Raw genomic sequence first — 20,958 nt, 5'->3', positions numbered from 1 at the left:
ACAGTATAGTGAAAATACAATCTTTGTATTATAAGGACACAATGATACCAGTCAAAATAAATTTAACTTTTTCAATAGTTAACCTTAACTTTTATAAAAGTTAACCTTAACTTTTATAAAAGTTAACTTTAACTTTTTCAATAGTTAACTTTAACTTTTGTAAAAGTTAACTCTAACTTTTCCAATAGTTAACTTTAACTTTTCAAAAAGTTAACTTTAACTTTTCCAATAGTTAACTTCAACTTTTCAAAAAGTTAACTTTAACTTTTCAAATAGTTGACTTCAACTTTTCAAATAGTTGACTTCAACTTTTCAAAAAGTTAGCTTTAACTTTTCCAATAGTTAACTTCAACTTTTCAAATAGTTGACTTCAATTTGACTGGTATCATTGTTTTCTTAATACAAACAGTATAGTAAAAATACAATCTTTGTATTATAAGGACACAATGATGCCAGTCAAAATAACTTTAACTTTTTAAATAGTCTACTTCAACTTTTCAAATAGTTGACTTTAACTTTTCAAATAGTTGAATTCAACTTTTCAAATAGTTAACTTTAACATTTTCAATAGTTAACCTTAACTTTTGTAAAAGTTAACTTTATCTTTTCCAATAGTTAACTTCAACTTTTCAAATAGTTGACTTCAATTTGACTGGTATCATTGTTTTCCTAATACAAACAGTATTGTAAAAATACAATCTTTGTATTATAAGGACACAATGATGCCAGTCAAAATAACTTTAACTTTTCAAAAAAGTTAATTTCAACTATTTAAATAGTTGACTTTAACATTTCAAAAAGTTGACAATTGTGCTAAACAAGATATTCTTAGATGGTCACTTTAGTTACATAAGCTGACTTCGAAATATGTTAACATCATATACTTTACTATACATCATATACTTTACTATACTTTACTATACTATACATTATATACTTTACTATAAGTCACGCGACCATTGAATAACATAACCTTAAGGATACGATCTTATATTATTGACAAGTAGCTACTTGTTTTTTAAGCTCATTATCGATCAAAGGAGTCTTTCATGAATAAAAATCATATGTACCGGGTCTGAGAAAAGGGACCTACTTACCAAAATCAACTTTTCGAGAAAAACGCGTTTAAAGTTTTCTATCCAAATAAATTAGATTTCTTGAAACATTTTACATTTTTAAATTAACATGATGAGTGTTCTATATGTATTTTTTTTATGCTGAATCCGATTTTCATGGTTAAATAATTGTTCAAACAACCCTGTAATTGTTATAAACAATTTACTTTGCAAAAGGCAAATTATGGAATTTTCAAAATTAATTTAAAAGTCTTCCGGATGTCCTAGAGATCTGAAATTTTTTATGCAAGTTCAGAACTGATACAATAATGAATAATTCTGAACTCTACAATAATCCATAGTTATTTTTTGACTTGCACAACCAGGTTGCCGATGACGGGTATACTTGGGGATCATCTTCGAGGAATTAAGTCGAATTTTTTGTAAATGATTTAGGCATTCAATTTAAGATTTAGGGGAAATATTCTTGACACTTAGACAAACAAGAGTAATTTTTGTCGTAAAATTACTTATATTTTCATAAAAAAAATTTTTGCAAAATTTTTTTTTAATTTGTTTAAACAATTGCAAAAAATTTTTTTTTAACAATCGGGACTGATTGCATTGTATTTCTAGGATCTTAAACTATAAGAAACCATCATAAAAAAATCGATTTTTTGGTAAGTAGGGTCCCTTTTCTCAGACCTGGTCACATATAATCTTGTTACAAATACTCAAGTATTTAGTAAAATATAATCATTTTAATGAAAAATAACGAATGCTTCAGTAGGCGGAGAATTTTTTTTATTTTTTCTATAGTCGGACATGTGTCAGATATTTTGGATTTATAAAGTAAAAAAAGATAATTTTTTTATTGTTTCTTGCTGGAAAATTGAATTAAAGCTTATTAGAAGTTAATAATATAATATTTAAATTCTACACTATGAGAAATGGATAGTAAAAATTAAAAGTTTTAGACTGTTCGGTACTAGGAAAAATATCAAAATTGCAGTATTTTTTCACCAAAACTAAATTGAACTTAAAAAAAGTTTATGAAAATATTGTATTTTTGTTAATTGATTTTGGTGTTATATATTGTAGAGTTAATTAATTCATAAATGAAGTCATATTTTTTTAAATAGTTTTATTTTTATGAAACGCTTAGGTGTCCGGTACTAGAGGACTTCCCCCTACTTATGCTAACTCTCTGATTGTAGTCACTACTATCAAGTATTGTCGAAGTTTAACGTGAGTGCATGCGTTGACTATGACAGCACGTTTCAATTCTATTGAAAAAATTCGTGAGTGTTTCCGAATTCATCTAAAATGGTCAATTTTGTAAGAAAATATTTCAGTGTTGTGGAATATGGAATCTTTGATTCCAATTTTTGTCAATTAGTTAATGATTTTTGTTTGAGTTGATCAAAGACTATACAATTTATATATATTTGGGTGATTAAATTTAAAATGTCATTTTTGATCCTACTAACTTTGATTTTTCGATGTTGGATTTTGAACTTAACGATACTCTATTTTGGTTGACTAGAATATATGATGGACAAAAATAATAGTGGTCGAGCAGCTGGAAGCAAATTTTAATTTTCACCAGGTGAAAAACGATAGGCAGAAATGATAAGAAATTTTCTGTTTTCGTTTATTCTTTTCTCAAATCAATTCTTACAACTTTAAAAAGTTAAAATATTTCAAATTACAATAATAAATGTTTCAACAAGACTTAAAAAATATTTGTAATGAGTTCTGCCATAAATTAATATACTTTTGAAGACTAAAAAGACATATGAACATTGAGGGACACCACTGACATTTTTGAAAGATTTCACTGATAATTTTTTTTAATAGTGAGAATAAAATCAGCCTATAAATTACAATCCAGTATCATATCTTCATAAACTGCATATAAGGAGTAAATTTAACACAAATTTATTAAAAATAAAATAATAAGCTGCAAGAAACAGAATTTTGAGTGGACACCACTGACAAGGGACACCACTGACATTTTGCTTCATTTCTCAATTTCGAAAAAGAAAGACTTTATTTTTAAGTTAAAGTCGGTGCGGTTTTTAAAGTACGTGTAATACCTGAAAAAGAGATACAATAATATTTAAAAAATATTAATATTATGAACAAGTTTTTGATAGGGACACCACTGACATCGTGTGCTCGACAAAGTGATACTTGCTTTCTGCCACTAACCGTACAAGTTATAGATGTGATAGAATGTTATAATGTTTTTTCTTTAAGAAGCTATATACATATCACCAATACTATTAACGCTTAATAAGGCAATTATCTGCACTAGGTTATTTAAATATCAGACATGATATTCAAAATTTGCGATAATTACTTAAAAATATGAAACTTACGGACAGGCGATTTTGATTTTTTTTCTAACACTGGATCAAAATTATTCTGCTAGCACAATTACTATATAAAAATATAGACTCTTAGCTGTACAAAATAATTTTTCTGGTACTAAAAATGTGAGAATCAAAATTTTTATTATTACGTAAAGTTCTGATTTCTTAAGTGCGGACAGGGGACACCACTGACATTTTGCTTCTAATTCTTCTGCCAAATTTTTTCAGAGAATTTCTAGCGACTAAGAATTATTAATTTAAGTAGAAGTAGTGATTAAGAAAATTAATTGACTTCAAAAACTTTTATATATGAAATAGTATTCCAGATTTTTGGGCAGGACATGAAAATGACATTTTAAATTTAATCACCCATTTATAACCTCAAAATTTTAAAGGATTGAATTTTCCTTTAAAATGACAGGTTAATGCTTACACAAGCTACTTTCATTTCACAATAAATTTTTTAAAAGTGTTGGAAAGCTTGTGAAATTTGTATTCTCTGAACACAGACACTTTTTACAAAATCTGCAATAGATTCCCTTTCGCCAGTGAGTCTCAAACTAGAAAAATTCATCACGACCTATCTAATTTCGTCACGCTTGAAATATCAGTTGATGATGAAAAATAGAGGTTCTAACTAGATCGCGTTGTCAGTACCTGAGTAGAATATCAGAATGTGTGAATTTAACTAGAGGTATTCTAGTCAGGGCCGGATTGAAAAATTTAATAGGGATATAAACAGATCCAGATAGATTTACCTATCTGAAGATGAGGGCATTATAGTCAGTGTCCGATTATCACCTATCTAGAAATTATTAGTGTGGTTGGCCTTACTAATTCCTCATCAGCCCCCCTTTTTAAATAAAGCGAAGTAGGGAAATTTCTATACGGTATACTACATTCTACAAGGATGTCCGTATATGTAGCATTAACGATGGTCACCCTAACCATATAGGAGTGGTTACCCACTCCTACAAATTTCTCTCCGTGTATAAGATTTAATATTTATTATTAATTATCAACAAAAATTTGTGCTACTCATTGCGCTACTCAACAATGGTTGCATCTATAGTCGGACACCATGATTTTTTAAATATTGAATATCATATTTCTTGTTTAATTAATTTGTAAAATAACACTATTTTCATAAAATGTAAACTTCACGCGCTCATTCAGTATGTACTTTAAAGTAATTATAACTGTGCATTATTATATATTTGACAAAAAATTTGAAAAGTTGAAGTCAACTATTTAAAAAGTTAAAGTTATTTTGACTGGCATCATTGTGTCCTTATAATAAAAAGATTGTATTTTTACTATACTGTTTGTATTAAGAAAACAATGATACCAGTCAAATTGAAGTCAACTATTTGAAAAGTTGAAGTTAACTATTGGAAAAGTTAAAGTTAACTTTTTGAAAAGTTGAAGTCAACTATTTGAAAAGTTGAAGTCAACTATTTGAAAAGTTAAAGTTAACTTTTTGAAAAGTTGAAGTTTACTATTGGAAAAGTTAAAGTTAACTTTTTGAAAAGTTAAAGTTAACTATTGGAAAAGTTAGAGTTAACTTTTACAAAAGTTAAAGTTAACTATTGAAAAAGTTAAAGTTAACTTTTATAAAAGTTAAGGTTAACTATTGAAAAAGTTAAATTTATTTTGACTGGTATCATTGTGTCCTTATAATACAAAGATTGTATTTTCACTATACTGTTGGTATTAAGAAAACAATGATACCAGTCAAATTGAAGTTAACTTTTGAAAAAGTTAAAGTTAACTTTTAGAGAAGTTAAAGTTAACTTTTTGAAAAGTTTAAGTTAACTATTGGAAAAGTTAAAGTTAACTTTTACAAGAGTTAAGGTTAACTATTGAAAATGTTAAAGTTAACTATTGAAAATGTTAAAGTTAACTTTTTGAAAAGTTAAGGTCAACTATTGAAAATGTTAAAGTTAACTTTTTGAAAACTTAAGGTCAACTATTGAAAACACTTAAAGTTAACTTTTAGAAAAGTTAATGATAACTATTGGAAAAGTTAACCATCTACCAAATCTATTAAATCCTCACAATGTCAATAAAACCATGTTATCAATTCACTGAGTTAGAATGCTAGAGTGTTAGGGCTGTAATCGTTTTTAATTAACTTAGTATAAGTATGATAACCTCAAAATGTACACTGAGAGACCTTTGGAACTGTAGCGGAACAACATATGTGACAGCGGCTCCACTACAGTTTTGGTGTGCTGCCGTACAATTTTGGGTGTGTGACTGTCCAAAATGTTGGTGAGCAGCTTACCAAAGTAGTGGGGATACCGCCATTGGTTTGCAGCTTAACAACTTTAGGACTGTCACGCGCCCAAAATTGTACCGCAGCAACCCAAAAGTATAGTCTTATAGCGTTCCACCAAAATAGTCAGTAGCAGCCTATCGAAAGTCTGCTGTTGACCCAAAGCTTTCTCAGTGTAGTATATATTTTACATGAATCCATATTTTTAAATATTTAAAAGAAATTCAATTTTTTCAGTTTAAATTTATTAACTGGTAATTTAAATTTCATATGTATCCTCACGAGGTAAAGGGAACCTTACGTCCAAAAAAAAATTAAGACTTAGTTATTAATACAATTCTATATAGTTTTTCAGTTGTTTTTTCATATACAAAAGTCAAAAATTGTTTTTACTTATACATTTTTTTATTCTTAACGATAAAACTTTTGTCAATTTGAAGTTTTTTATATGCAGATAGAAGGCGCTTTAAAAAATCGCTTTAAAATTTCTTATGAAAAACGCAAGGTCTTTTGTAGAATATACGAATAGGTTATGTTGTGCTTTATACAGGCAAGTTGACACTGAAAGAAATTATTCGTGATAACTGTGATAATTCTGGCTAATACAACCATATTGCCATTCCATTTTGTTTGTTTCAAATACGTCTGCGCACAACGCTTTTAACGAACGCATCTAACATCCTGTTTCACTCACGAAAGCTGGGTTCTTAATACTGACATTCAGTATGGTTGAATTAAACAGAAAACGGAATAGACAAAACTAATATAAAAATTGTAGTAAAACAATGAGACAAATCACAGAGTTACATTTAAATATGATTGACATTGTCATTTATATAAATGACATAAATAAATTTTTGAAATAGAATTATAATATAATAAATGTTTCCTCTGAAAAACTTTGTCAGCCAAAGTAGTACTTATGTTTTTCAAAATTGTGTTTATTGTTATTATGATGAGTTTCGCTAAAATAAAAGAACCTTATTTTCAAGTTACTGAAAATTTCCTAACCAAACTTTTATTGTTGATAATGTCAAAGCATTTCTTTCAGTGTAGTGTTTCCAACAAGCTGGTTTGGGTGTAGCACAAATTAATCTGTAATAGCACCAAGAAATCCTACAGTTCGTCTGTTGCAGTTTGTGAAACACACACACACAGTTTGGTTTGTGTATTCTCCAAACTCAACCGTTTGTGGATACATCAACCGTGGCTCATAGATGGCTCAGGAAATCCTGTAAATTTCACAAGAATTTTTTTCCGTGTATATATATATGTTGTTTACAAGGAATTCTCTCTGCTCCTTCACACTGAGAAAACTGGATAGCCAAAGTTAGAGGGTTAGGTTTTAAGTGTTAGCCTGATTCTCTAGATAGATAACTTTTTCCTCCGAGATAGTCAACTTGATCATCAAAGTATCTATTTATCCCTCCGAGATGGTTACAAAACATTTAACCTTAAATATAGTCTGTTTGTCCCTCCAGATAGTCTGTTGAATACTCCATTTTTCTCTGTGCATTATTGAAAAAGTTAAGATTAACTTTTAGGAAGTTAAAGTTAACTACTGGAAAAGTTAAAGTTAACATTTATAAAAGTTAAAGCTAACATTTGGAAAAGTTTAAACTAACATTTGAAGAAGTTAACCATTTATCAAATCTAGTAAAGCCTTACAATGTGGCTGAAATCATGTGATCAATTCACTGAGTCAGAATGCCAGACTGCTAGTGCAGAAGCTTATGACTGTAACCGTTTTTAAAGAATTCTGTATAAGCATGAACTGTAGATGCAAATGTGTCATTAATCAATTTCTTTCCAACAACTCATATAGAAGATTTTAGATGGCAACTGTCACATTAGTAGACAGAGTGTTAAAGTTAACATTTGGAAAAGTTGAATTTACTTTGTAGAAAATTCAAGTCAACTTTAAGAAACGTTTTTTAATATATATATATATGTATATATATATATATATATATATATATATATATATATATAACTTTTTTACATTAATATTTTTAAACTTAATAAGATGTATTCTTGTGACAGTGGAAGTCTTCATGCAAATATTCACTGATCTTTACATGAATAATGACGTTGCCTGAAGAATCAACTTCATATTGCCTTGTTATACATGACCGTGTAGTATAGTACGAACCAATCATTGGGATTATTAATAAGTTATAAGAAGTGGAGAGGGAAACAAAGTGGTGTGGAGGATGAAGTGGAGACGTATGTAAGACAAATTTCTGAAGCAGATACTCATTTCTATTCTAAAATGGAGTTCATAGTAGACGTTCAAGGTTTTAAAAAACCCTGCAATGAGTTTATTTTCAAAGAGTTGGCTATAGTGCCTCTGGAGTCAGATGCTCAACCAAGAGTTTACCTTTTTGAACCACCTTGTGCTTGGAATTCACTACCAGGACGTTATAAAAGTAAGAACCTGTGGTTGACGAATAATTATCATTTAATACCTTGGATGGCTGGAGATGTGTGCTACGATGAAGTTCGAACCATTTTACAAGATGCTTTACGAGGAGCAAAAACTATCTACGTTAAAGGTTGTGAAAAAAAGCAGTGGTTAGAAAAGTATTTAATGATTGTACACAATTTAGAAAAAATTGACTGTCCAGCGTTTAAGAATATTAAAACTGAATTATTACCACTTATATGTACACATCATATTGCACAAACTGAAAATTGTGCAGTAAACAATGTATTTAAGCTTCGAAATTGGTTTTTGAATGTTACAAGTGAATTGAGAAACTTTTCATATGGTATCGATGAAGTGGATGATGTGAATACTAATTTAAAATCATATTGTGAAAATTATGAAACACTATTGTAATAAGTTTTAATTTTCTATATACATATGAATAAATGAAATTTATAATTTTAAAAATGTTGGTTATCTTTCTTGATATACCTACTCCTTTAATATTATATACTTTAAATTTTTTTTTCCTTTAACTTTAATAAAAATTTACTTATACAATTTTATACAAAATTCAATTAATTTAAAAATTATTTGAAATATGAAGGTGAGGTAATAAAAGAATTAATTTAAAAGTAATTTTTTTATTATCTAAAACCTTTAAATATTTACATAATTTTTTACAATATAACCTTAGAATATATATTTTATTCAAATTCAATAACATTAAATTTGCCACCAATATATTTTAATCGCAACTTTTCCGATTGCACGGCTTCTTCCATCATTGTGAAGGAGGTAGGGTCAGCTTCAAATAGTTTTCGAACCTTGCCGGCAGAAAAGTGGTAAATGCAGCATCCAGGTCTACTACAATCCTAGAACCATATTTCGTCTGCACCTTGTTTATTTTAGTTACATTGTATGACTCATTAACAGTCAACTCAGAAAGTGGCTTCGTTGGTAGAAAGCTCTCCATACGACCAATGGCGTTGACTTTTTGGAACTCCATTGTTTTAATATCTGTAAGCAAAAAAAAGATGGATTTTTTAATATTAAATTTGAAAAAGAAAAAAAAATTTGGAATATAAAATGTTTTAATTAAAGAAATGAAATTTACCTACCAAATGAGTAAATGATGATGTAGTTGTTAAAGCTGCTAGTACTGCTAATGTTGATGTAGATGCTGAAGCTGCTGGTACTGCTAAAGCTGCAAGAAATTTTAACAGAAGTTTCGAATCGTTGATTCCAACCTACCTTATATCCCGTAAACCCCACTCTTCTTCAACTCCCACTCTTTTACCCCCACTTTAAATGACTGCGCACGCAACTACCTCAAAAGAAGAGTCATTTAGAAGACGTGTTCAAACTCGCATGAAAATGACGTCACTTAAAGGTTTCTTAAGGAATGTCTTTGTTATTATCTACAGGCATGTTAAAACCTGTCTGAAGGTTTTTTAGACAATGTCTTTATTCTATTCAAGATGCAGGTTGAAACATGCTTTAAAATTTTCAAACAATACTATTGTTATCTTGAAAAAAGGCAAGTTGAAACTTGCTTACATATTTTTGGACAATACATTTTTATCCCTATGGTGTTATAGTATTAGTGAAGCAAGCTGTGAGAGTCAGACAGACAGGTCTGACGCATGGAACTTTCACTCACTCAACGCGGTAACCGTACGCGCACTTTTGCTGCGCACTGGGCCTTACCACCACCCACCACCACCCACTCCCACTACCCACAACGCCTGCGCGGTATCTCGCGAACGCTTAATCCCTCGCGCTTCTCTATACGATTTTTGAAATTTCTGGTTTATACTAAGTGGGTGGTGGTGGTGGGTGGTAATATTGGAAATATATATATAAAGGAAAAAAGTGGGTGGGAGGGAGGGGGTGGTTAACTAAGAGCAATAGAAGAGGGTGGGTGGTATTTGCATATTCTACGTCCAAAAGGGTGGATAGTGGGAGGAATTTCCATAAACTAAAAGGGTTAACAATGAAAGTTAAATAATAAACAATAGAAAACGTATGCAAATTAAAAGGGTTAACTAATTTACATATGCAAATCAGATACCCCACCAACGATCTGTAACTTTTCTATATATTTAAATATATGCAAATTAAAAGGGTTAACTAATTTAAATATATGCAAATCAGGTACCCTACCAACGCTCAGTAACTTTGCCACATATTTAAATATATGCAAATTAAAAGGGTTAACTAATTTGAATATATGCAAATCAGGTACCCCACTAACGTCAATTAAAAGGGTTAACTAATTTAAATATATGCAAATTAGATACCCCACTAACGTCAATTAAAAGGGTTAACTAATTTAAATATATGCAAATGAGGTACCCCACCAACGGCCGGTAAATTACCTACATATACCCCACCAACGGTCGGTAACTTACCCTCTCGGTCGGTAAGTAGGAATCTACATTACCGATTTTATCCAGAACCGGCCTAGCTATACTACTAGCTAAGTATATCATTTTACACCAAAAATGGTATTTTGTTGCAATATGAGGAAAGAAAGTCGCATTTTCCGAAAATAATTCGAAAAAATTAATGTTATTCGAGGTCTTCTTTAATAATACAAGGAAATGTTTGTTTAAAATTGAGAAATTCACGGTGGTAATTGTACGCTTATCAATTTTCACTCAAGCAAAAGATCGAATATGAATATATATACAGTCAAGGCAGAAAATCGTTATAACGTAATCTAAACAAACATTACATAACTCATTAAAAAATCTTCCATTCTATTGTAATACCAAACTAACCGACTCTTAGTTTTCTTTTCCCTAGAAATTGACATTTTAACATATGTGAAAACATAAATGCTAAATGCCAGAACTATGGTGGACATTATAAGATTCACAAGTTAACTATTATTTCTGATTGCACGTCACTTTCTCCTTGATGGAGGAGTTAAAGGTAGCTTCTGTAAAAAGAGATTTTACTTCCAACGCATACACACAATCACACAACAAAAATGAATGCGTTTCATCGTTAATGCACCACTGGAGTCACGTAAAATGTTGCCTACTATGAAATCAACGTAAACCCTAATCATTGGCCAAACAAATTATTTCACATTATTAAAGAAAGGAATTTGAAATTTTTATTCAAAACTGAAAATTATCTTCTATTTCTATTATTTTTTCTAATCATTAGGTTTCCTAAAAATTAAAATTGATTCGAGTATCAATAATAATAATAATAATAATAATGTGAGTCAAGTTCTGATGATGATAATATTATGCTAATTATGTATAAACGAGGTATCGTTATGGTTTCTCAGTTATGAGACTTGTGTAAATTTCAGTGGCAATGAAGGAATAATTGTGCCCCAGCATGTACTGTACTAACTTGTTTCAAATACAGTGCTTTGCACTTAAGACCTTCCCAATCATGTATTACAGGATTACTCGAATTAGAGGTGCGAATTTAATAGCATGTAGATCGTAATGAGCTTCTGCTAATTCAGATCAAATTCCCCCCCATTAGCCACGAATTGATTTATTATTGTCGACTATTCATCTACTATCTATTATTATAATCTCTTCCTATAATTAAGTCCCTAATGTTCATAATTATTAAATTAATTCATTAAATGAATAAATCAAGCTTTATTTTTTCATGGGAGCTTAAATATTTTTTAAAATATTTTTGAAAAACTATTTCTGAAATTGTTGAAATATCCTACATAAAATTATTGCAAATTTTGATCATTTTATTTAAAATTACATATTTTAATATTATTACAGATATATGCAACAAAATTACAATTTTCAAAGATTTCAATTTAAAACACTTTTGAAATTTAATTATTTCTAAAAATTCACACTATAAATATAACTATTTTGATTTTTACAGACTTTACACTCATCTACTAAAAGCAACTATTTACTACTTTTTTACGATTTGATACTATTTGAATACTTTTTTAGATTTAGACACTAAAAGCTACTTTTTTGTTATTTTTTTTTGTTGAGAATTTGCACAACTTTAAATTCGTTAAAAGTTGAAATAAAAAATTATTAAAATTTATTAAAATTAAAATTATTCGAAAATTTCAGTAAAATTTTTAGAAATAATTCAATTATTTTCAAAAACTTTTTGAAATTCCATTATTTTTAATATCTGCTATTTCAATAAAATTTCTTACATCAATTCAATTCTATAAAAGAATGTTTATAAAATACTTTGCAAATATTCAAATATTTTCATAAATAATAAAGTTTTTGTAGGAAATAAATTATTTAACATACACGGAGAAAAATATAAAGTAACTTTTACTACTTTTATAGTAAAAAATTTCCGGTAAAGAATTTCTGGTAATTTTTACTACTTTTGGAGTAAATTTTGCTACGTTCGAAATAAATTTTACTAATTTTTACAAATATTTACTTCGAACGTAGCAAAATTTACTCCAAAAGTAGTAAAAATTACCAGAAATGCTTGACCGGAAATTTTTTACTATAAAAGTAGTAAAAGTTACTTTATAATTTTTTCCGTGTACAATTGTTACTAAATTTTTACGAAGAAAATCAATTTTTTAAAAAATTCTTCGCAGGAATTCAATTATTTTACTTGCAATTTGAATGACATTTTTTAAAAGAATTCAATTGTTTTTAACAATATTTTAATGTAATTCTTTGCAAAAATTAAATTATTTTCAAGAATTTTGTAAATAATTGGATTACTGTCAATAAAATTTAAATAAAATTAGTCGAAAAAAATTTGTAAGAATTCAATTATTCTCGTAAATAATAAAATTCTTCGCAGAAATTCAATTATTGTCATAATACGATTATAATTACAATTATTGTCGTAAAACTATTTTAATAAATTTTAATTTATTTTATTTTAATTAATTTATTTATTTTAATTTAATACTTTTTAATAATAAATTTTAATACAATTCGTAATTCAATTATTTAAAATACAATTTTCATACAATATTTGCATTAAAATCAATAATTAAATACAATTTCTATAAAATTTTTTGCAAGAATGTAATTATTTTCATAAATAATAAAATTTATCTCAGAATTTCAATTATTTTTAAATTTTTAATACAATTTTAAATGTATTCCCCAAAAAATGCAATTATTTTTATAAATTTTTTAAAAATTTTTCGCAGAAATTAAATTATTTTCAGTACATTTTGAATAAATGACTTCTTAAAAGAATTGAATATTATTTTCAAAATTCTTAAAGCAATTCTTCCCAGAAATTCAATTATTTTTAAAAATTTTAGTGAATTTCTAATTTTCTATATAAGAATTGAATTATTTTTAATAAAATTTTAATAAACTTTAACGAAAAAATATTTGAGAATTCAAATATTCTCGTAAATATTAAAATTCTTCTTGGAAAATCAATTATTTTGGATATTTAATTTCAATGCAATTCTTCGCAGGAATTTATTTATTTTCTAAATGAAATCCCCGAAAAATGTAATTATTTTTAAAAATGTTAACAATATTCGACGAAAGAATTCAATTCTTTGAAGAAATTTGAATAAAATTATTTATGTGGATTCAATTTTAAGAAATATTTAATTCTTCAATAATTTTTTTATTTTTGTATTTAATTGATTGAATTCTTGTAGAACTTTCTAATAAGAACAAAATTGACTTAAAAATGAATTTCAGTTAAAATTGTAGATAAGGATTAAATATTTAGAAGTGTTATATAGTAATTAAATTTCAAAAGATGTTTAAATTTAAATGTTTGAAAATTTTAATTGCTGTAAAACTGTAATAATATTTAAATTTTTATTAAAAAAACATTTATTAATATATTATCTTTAACAAATTTTAAATCCTAGGGAAAAATAGATACCAATTTTTCCCCAGGATTTAAAATTTGTTTTTATTGAAACATTTAATGTATTGAAATATTTATTATTTAACAATAAATAAATATTTACTATTTATTAATAAATAAATATTTACTATTTTTTAATAAATAAATATTTATTAAATATTTATTTATTTATTTCAATAAACTTGAAAAGTAAAATATTTTAGTTCCATCATAAAATCCGAAGACTGAAAATTCTAAGAGTCGTAAAGAAGCTTTGAATTGGCAATCATTCGGATTTAATTTGAGGAAAAAAATCTAAATCCGAAATTATGTTAGAATTCGTAATCCATTTCTTGTTTAATAACTAAACGTCCGGTTAGAAATCTTAATCCGAAGTGAATCCGGAATAATCTAAAATTTGTATCTACTTTAGAAATTCGCACTTAATTTTAGGTCACGAACAGTAATAGGTAATAATTTATTTCTCAGAGAGCAAAATTTACCTTCGCTTAATTGTGTATTTATCCCGGATTATTGAGAACTAAAACCAGATTTCTTACATAGTTTACTCACATAATTTACATCTCACTGTGCAAAGTAAATTTATACTAATGATGATGTATTTGAATCGAAATAGGTTCCAATTTCCGAATTATTTCAGACTAATTTTTTCTGAATTTAAATTTCTAAGGATATCAAATTGAGACAAAAAGCGTATCAAAATTGTTGCGAAGCAATGTTTTGATACGTTTTTTTGTCTCAATTTGATATTCTTAGAAAAATTGTACAGATATGCAGTCGTTAAAGTGAAACATTGTAAGAACAACAATATATTCCGAAGAATATATATTCAATGTTTATTAAAGTAAAATAAAATTTACACAGTGTCGTAAATTTAACAGTGTCTTCATTTTATAATTTGAGGATTTCATAATGTCTGCCTTATTAGATTATTTATTGTCCACAAATTCAACGCCTCTCGAGTCCCTTGTCACGAGCGAGTTGCGTGTCGGGGAAATTGTCCTTTAAACTTTACGAGGCTTGTAATAATTCACATATTTGAGAAAGTTTAAACAAGGCTTTCTATAAGGACTTTATGAGAGCTTATGGCACTTTTCTGTCGATGTAGATAAATTTTGAATTTACCTCGATCGTTAAAGTTTCGCTTGGTTCGGTGCGTTATATTATTCGTTCGACAATATACGTATATATATATATATATATATATGGAACTATCCGGATGTTTTTGTCCATCCACAGAGTCATAAACGTATTGCGAACGAGTATGAATTCTCTCTCTCCCAAAAATTCTCTATTTTCGGTTGTTTTCTCGGGTTTAACATTATAAACACACGTATGAAAATAACATCAATTTACTCACAAAACACGAGATCATAAATTTTCCTTTTCACTTGCATATAATATTATGAGTATAATTCCAAATTCTGTTCGCTCTTTCAACAATATTCTAGTGTATACTTGACTCACTAATTAGCCCGATGTTATTAAATCATACCGATTCTAACTAATTTATGAATTTACTTTTTCCTCTCTATGGTAGAATTTTCTCTATTAAATTTTCGTTATGAATTTTCAAAAATCAAATTTATCATAATTTTAATAGCAAATATGGAAAATATAATTGAATTAGGTAGTTGAAATTTTAATGAAAAATCCAAATGAAAATTAACTTACAAAAATTATATTAAAATATTTGATTAAAAAATTGAAGCTTCGAATTTTTTTTCTCGTGACTTTATGAAATTAAATTATCAGTATTTTTAATTACATCTTTCCGAAAATTTTAAATCTACAAAAATACATTAAAATTTTTTTAAAAAATCTATTTTTTAGAATTATTCTTAGAAATTTTGGAGAATGCAATTATAACTGCGTAGTAAAATCTTTCAAATATTATTTTTGAATAATTTTTTGACATTACTTATAAAATTTATAATTATAAAAACGTTTTTGAATAATAATTGAAATTTTGTGAAATTTTATTGAAAGTAATTGATTTTTTTTTTTTTGAAGTATTTCATTATAATCTTTGAAAACTAAAAATTCGAAGTATTTCTATAACAAATTCGAAAAAGAGTTGAATTCTCTAAAATTTCAATAAAAAATCTTCAATTGAAAAATAACTTCAAGAAATTGTATTATGTTTCTTTTTAAATAGTAATTTTTAGAATGTTTTCATTATAATTTTTTTAAACTCAATTATTTTTAATTACATTTTCCAGAAAATTCAAATATCTACAAACAATAAAATACTAAGGAATTAAATTTTATAAGATTTTAATTTCACATTTTAAATTCACTTATTTTGAAAAAAATTGAATTTTTCAAAATTATGATAAAAAAAATTCTAGGAACAAAACAATTTTCGGACAATTTAAAAAAAACTAAAAAATTTTTTGAAGAAGTTTTTTAAAAAATTTTTGAAATGATTGGATTTATTAATCAAAATTTAAATAATTGTTAAGAAATAGATTTCTTAGTTTTTATCTAATCATTAAACAAATTGTTAAACAAAGTTCTTCAAAAAATTTATGAAGTTCTTTAAATATTGTTCAAAATTTTTTCTAACAAATTCAATTATTTTCGAAAAATTACATTGCAATATTTTTAAAGAACTAATTCTTAAACTGTTATTATCATAATTTAAAAAAATTCCTTTTTCTCAAAATAAAGACATTAACATTTTTAAAGGATTCACAAAAAACTTTTATTTAAATTTTTGAACAAGTCATTATTTTATTATTTGTAATAAAAATTATTCAACGACTTCATTATTTTGCAATATTTTCCAAAAATTCTTTTAAAAAGTTTTACTTAAATTTTACTTAAATTTTACTTAAATATTTTAAAAAAATCATTTTAATTATTTTTTTATTATTATTTTTTAAAGATCAATTATTTTCAATATTTTTAATAATTCACCATAAAATTTTTTAAAAAAATTATGAAAAGTTACTATTATAAAGTTATTTATACCTAATTATAAAGATAAAGTATTATAAAGTATGAATTTTTGTTTTTAAATAATTGAATTCTCGAAGAACATTCGAAAAATTTTTCAAAAGAATTGATTTTAGAGAAGAAGTTTAATAAAAAATTTTATAAAATAGACGGAAAAAAAATTTCTCCTGAAACAGCGATAATTTTCTCTAAAATAACGAAAGTCTTAAATGAAGCAACTAAAAATTTCGCTAATGTAATGATAAATTTGTGGTTGTTCCAGGTAAAATATTTTTAGCGTGTAATTAAATTTTTTATTCGATTATAGTTGTAATTTTTGAAAAAAAATTAAATTCAAAATAATTGACAATTTTAAATTTTTAATTCCTGCATGGAAAAATTGAATGACAATAAATTCACTAAATAATTATTTAAATAATTATTAATTCAATAAAAATTATTTAAATAATTATTTATTCAAATATTTATTGAGAAAAATGTATTGAATAAATATTTGAGTAATTAGTTATTCAAATATTTATGTAATATTTACTAAATAAATATTTGAGTAATTAATTAACAGTAAAACCGTGAACGATTTGGCCCTGAATATTACAGTGTAAAAAAAATGTATTCAATTCAAGTAAATATTTATTTGATAATAGAAAACTAATCGTTTATTTGAATCAAATAAATCTTTTTTTCAGTATAAAAAAATAATATATAAATTCTTTTAACAAAAAGAGAAACTAAATATTTACGCGACATGAATACTTATTATAATCCTTGAACTTTCAGAAAAGATACAATCAAAAATATGTCCTTCTCCAAAAAACCATAATTGATTAGAAATTAGTCCAATTGTTATGGAAATCAGCTTTGCACGATAAATTTAGTAATTTCCCAAAGCGGAGATCGTTGAAATTCAAGGAATTAAGTTTAATTCCAATATCGGAAATTCGCGTTGTCGAATAATGTTCGAGATGAACTCATGTGCATTCAGAGAATCACACACATACAGAAATTGTTGTAGCAGGTGCAATTTTCCAACAAGTGGAAAAAAGAAGGAGAAAAAGAGAACGAAAGAAAGAAAGAAAGAAAGAAAGAAAGAAAGAAGTTGAGTATGGAGGAAACAAGTGTATAGGGTAAACTGCTTGCGAAGTCAAAGTTTCCATGCTCACAGCAATTTTATATTGCTACGCAATAAAGAACCCTCAGTATTCTACTTTTTCGTTACTCACACAAGGCACCTTTGTGAATTCTCTTCACAGCAAAAAATAAAAATAAAAAAAACCTCGAGACCGGAGAATTTATATCGAAGGAAAATTTTTCAATTATCACTAATGACTTTTTACAAACGTCCTTTGTAGTTAGTACTCCATATAACAATTATTAAATCTTAAAGGTATTTTTTTATTATTTTTCAAAAAAAAAATTAATTATTTACTTTTTTAATTAATTTCTCAAACATTATTTACTACCTTTTTCTTTTTTGCGCACACAATTTTTTTTTTCTCTTCAGAGGGTGTATTGAAAAAATATAATACACAAGAAGGTTGTGTATCGTGTTTTATATAAAATATCGTTGCGGTTGCAATTTTCGCAGAAAAATCATCTATACGAGTATGTGATATACTGTCTATACGTTATTTGTATCGTCTCCTCTTTTTTAAAAAATTGGCGTTTGTCTGCAAAAAAAAAAGCTTATACCGAGTATATGAAATGTGACTTTTGCGGAACTTATGGTCTATATGTTGCGAGTCTTGAAATTCAATTTCTTCAATGCTTTCAGTTGTGTTATAGCACAACACACATATACACGTGCCTCGATTTTCCCGAGACCAGCATGACCAATAAAATTACACTTTTTACAACAGGTACGTGTATCAAGCAGGCACAAAAGGAGTGTTTATCGAGTTTTCTTGCATCTCTATATAAAAATACTTGGCTCTATGGGTTTGCGTCTATTTCCATTCTTTAACTTCACAAAAGTTAAACGTGTTCTCTTGGAAAAAGTGCCTCCGAAAAATTTGGTTCAACTCTTTTAGTCAATATCTGCTATAAAGGAATATTGAAAATGGATAATATAGAGAAAATTTATTTTCATATAAAATAAATTGAATTAGCAAAATATTTAGAATTTTTCTTTTCTTTTATATTCAGTTTCTATACAGTAATTCGAATAGTTTTGATAAATAAATATTCGAATAATTAATTATGCAAATATTTATTTAGTAAATTTTTCTAAATAAATATTTGAATAATTAATTACGCAAATATTTATTTAGTAAATTTTTTTAAATAAATATTTGAATAAATAATTATTATAATTACTTAGTAAAACTAATGTTGTTTATTTTTCCGCGCAGGAATTAAAATTTCAAAAATGTCAATTTCAAACCTTCTGAATTTAATTATTTTTAAAAATTACAACTGCAATTGAATTAAAAATTTAATTACACGCTAAAAATTTTAATTCTTGAACAACTACAAATTTTGCTATATTAGCGAAATTTTTAGTTGTTTTCGTTAAGACTTTTGCTATATTTTAGAGAAAATTATCTTCTTCCATATAAAGAGTTATATACTGAAAAAAAATTATTTGATTTAATTATAATCGATTACTTGTCTATTACAAAACAAATATTTCCTTAAATCAAATAATTTTTATTTATATCAATAAAATTGTATTTGCTTCAAACACTAAATTTATTGGTTTAAAAGTTGATTTAAATAAAAATTATTTGTTTCAAGTAAATATTTATTTGGTAATAGATAAATAATCAGTTATTTGAATCAAATACATTTTTTCAGTGCAGTAGAAATTTTTAAAAAGAAAATTGGGTAATTGTTTAGAATCACGATTTTTGCAAATTTTAAATGAAAATTGTTTAATTCAAGTAAATGTTTATTTAATAATAGATAAGTAATCAGTTATTTAAATCAAATAAAAAAAATTGATTTTTTGTATTTCAATAATTAAATTGTCGAAAAAATTTCTGAAAATTATTCAAAATAATTGATTTTAAAAAATATTTTAATTAAAAATTCTAGAAATTGAATTTTTGAAAAGTTGCAGGAGGAATTTCTAATTAAATTTCAAAATTCTGAACAATTCCCTTTTTCAAAAAATTCCAATTAATTTTTTTTTTTAAATCAGTTGAATTTTTTAATATACAGTTAATTGAAAAATTTTTAAATGATCGAAATTTTGTAAAATTAAATTGAAAATAATTTGATTTTAAATTGTAATTTAAGTGAACTGTTTTCTTCTTTTTTGAATAATTGAATTCTTAAGATACTTTCTGAAAATTATTAAAAATAATAGATTTAGAAAAGAAATTAGGTTAAAAAATTTCTGGAAAATAATTGAATATTGGATGAATTGTACTAAAAATTTATAGAAATATTAAATTTTGAAAGATTTAAAATTTTTATTTTTAAAGACTTGATTTTTGAATAATTTTAGTTAAAAGTTCTAGAAAAGAATTAAATTTTAGAAGAATTAATTTTTTAATTTTTCAATTAAAATTGTTGTCATTTTTAAAAGTGATGAAATTTCATAATGTTTATAAAATTGAAATTTTCAAAAATTTTAACTCTTGCAGAAAAAATATATAAAAGTATTTAAATATGAATTCAAAAAGACTGTTGAAGTTTTCGAGTAATCGAATTTAGAAATTTCGAAAAGAAATGGTTTTTGAGAAATTGTAATTAAAATTTTTTGAAGATAGTTGAATTTCCAAGTGAAATTGAAAAATTCTCAAACAATTGTAAATTTCATCAAATTTTAAGATTTTCTAAAAATAAATGTTATATTTTAAAGAATTTTATTACAATTTTTTAAAATTAGTCACGTGTATCCGTTCAGGACGTTCAATTTATAAATATTAATTATATAAATAGAAATTTATAAATAATAGAAAAAAAACTTTCTTTTCCAGGAGATTAAATTAAATATCGAAAATCAAAAAGACATTTCTACACATTCTAAAATGAAGAGTTTGTTGTAAATTTTTGTCTTTTTTCCCCGAGAAC

At 25.8% G+C, this 20,958-nt stretch overlaps 2 protein-coding genes across 4 annotated transcripts in view; one reads left to right on the top strand and one right to left on the bottom strand.

The window, feature by feature from the left end:
- LOC122512455 (putative uncharacterized protein DDB_G0282133) overlaps window positions 1-20,958 on the bottom strand; it is a 112,752-nt gene that overhangs the window by 54,956 nt on the left and 36,838 nt on the right. The window lies entirely within an intron of this gene.
- On the top strand, window positions 7,752-8,553 carry LOC122512469. Its single transcript, XM_043628311.1, has one exon. It carries the CDS (start codon window positions 7,984-7,986, stop codon window positions 8,551-8,553), a length of 570 nt encoding a protein of 189 aa, XP_043484246.1. The 5' UTR covers window positions 7,752-7,983.

Source organism: Leptopilina heterotoma, unplaced genomic scaffold (assembly GCF_015476425.1).
Source record: "Leptopilina heterotoma isolate Lh14 unplaced genomic scaffold, ASM1547642v1 Lhet_99, whole genome shotgun sequence".
Classification (NCBI taxonomy): Eukaryota; Metazoa; Arthropoda; class Insecta; order Hymenoptera; family Figitidae; genus Leptopilina; species Leptopilina heterotoma.
Note: the sequence above shows the minus strand (reverse complement) of the source record. Positions and strands in the feature narration are given on the sequence as shown.

What these genes read in the sequence shown, in the direction of transcription:
- LOC122512469 (XM_043628311.1), top strand. Translation starts at nt 7,984, where the DNA reads ATGGAGTTCATAGTAGACGTTCAAGGTTTTAAAAAACCCTGCAATGAG.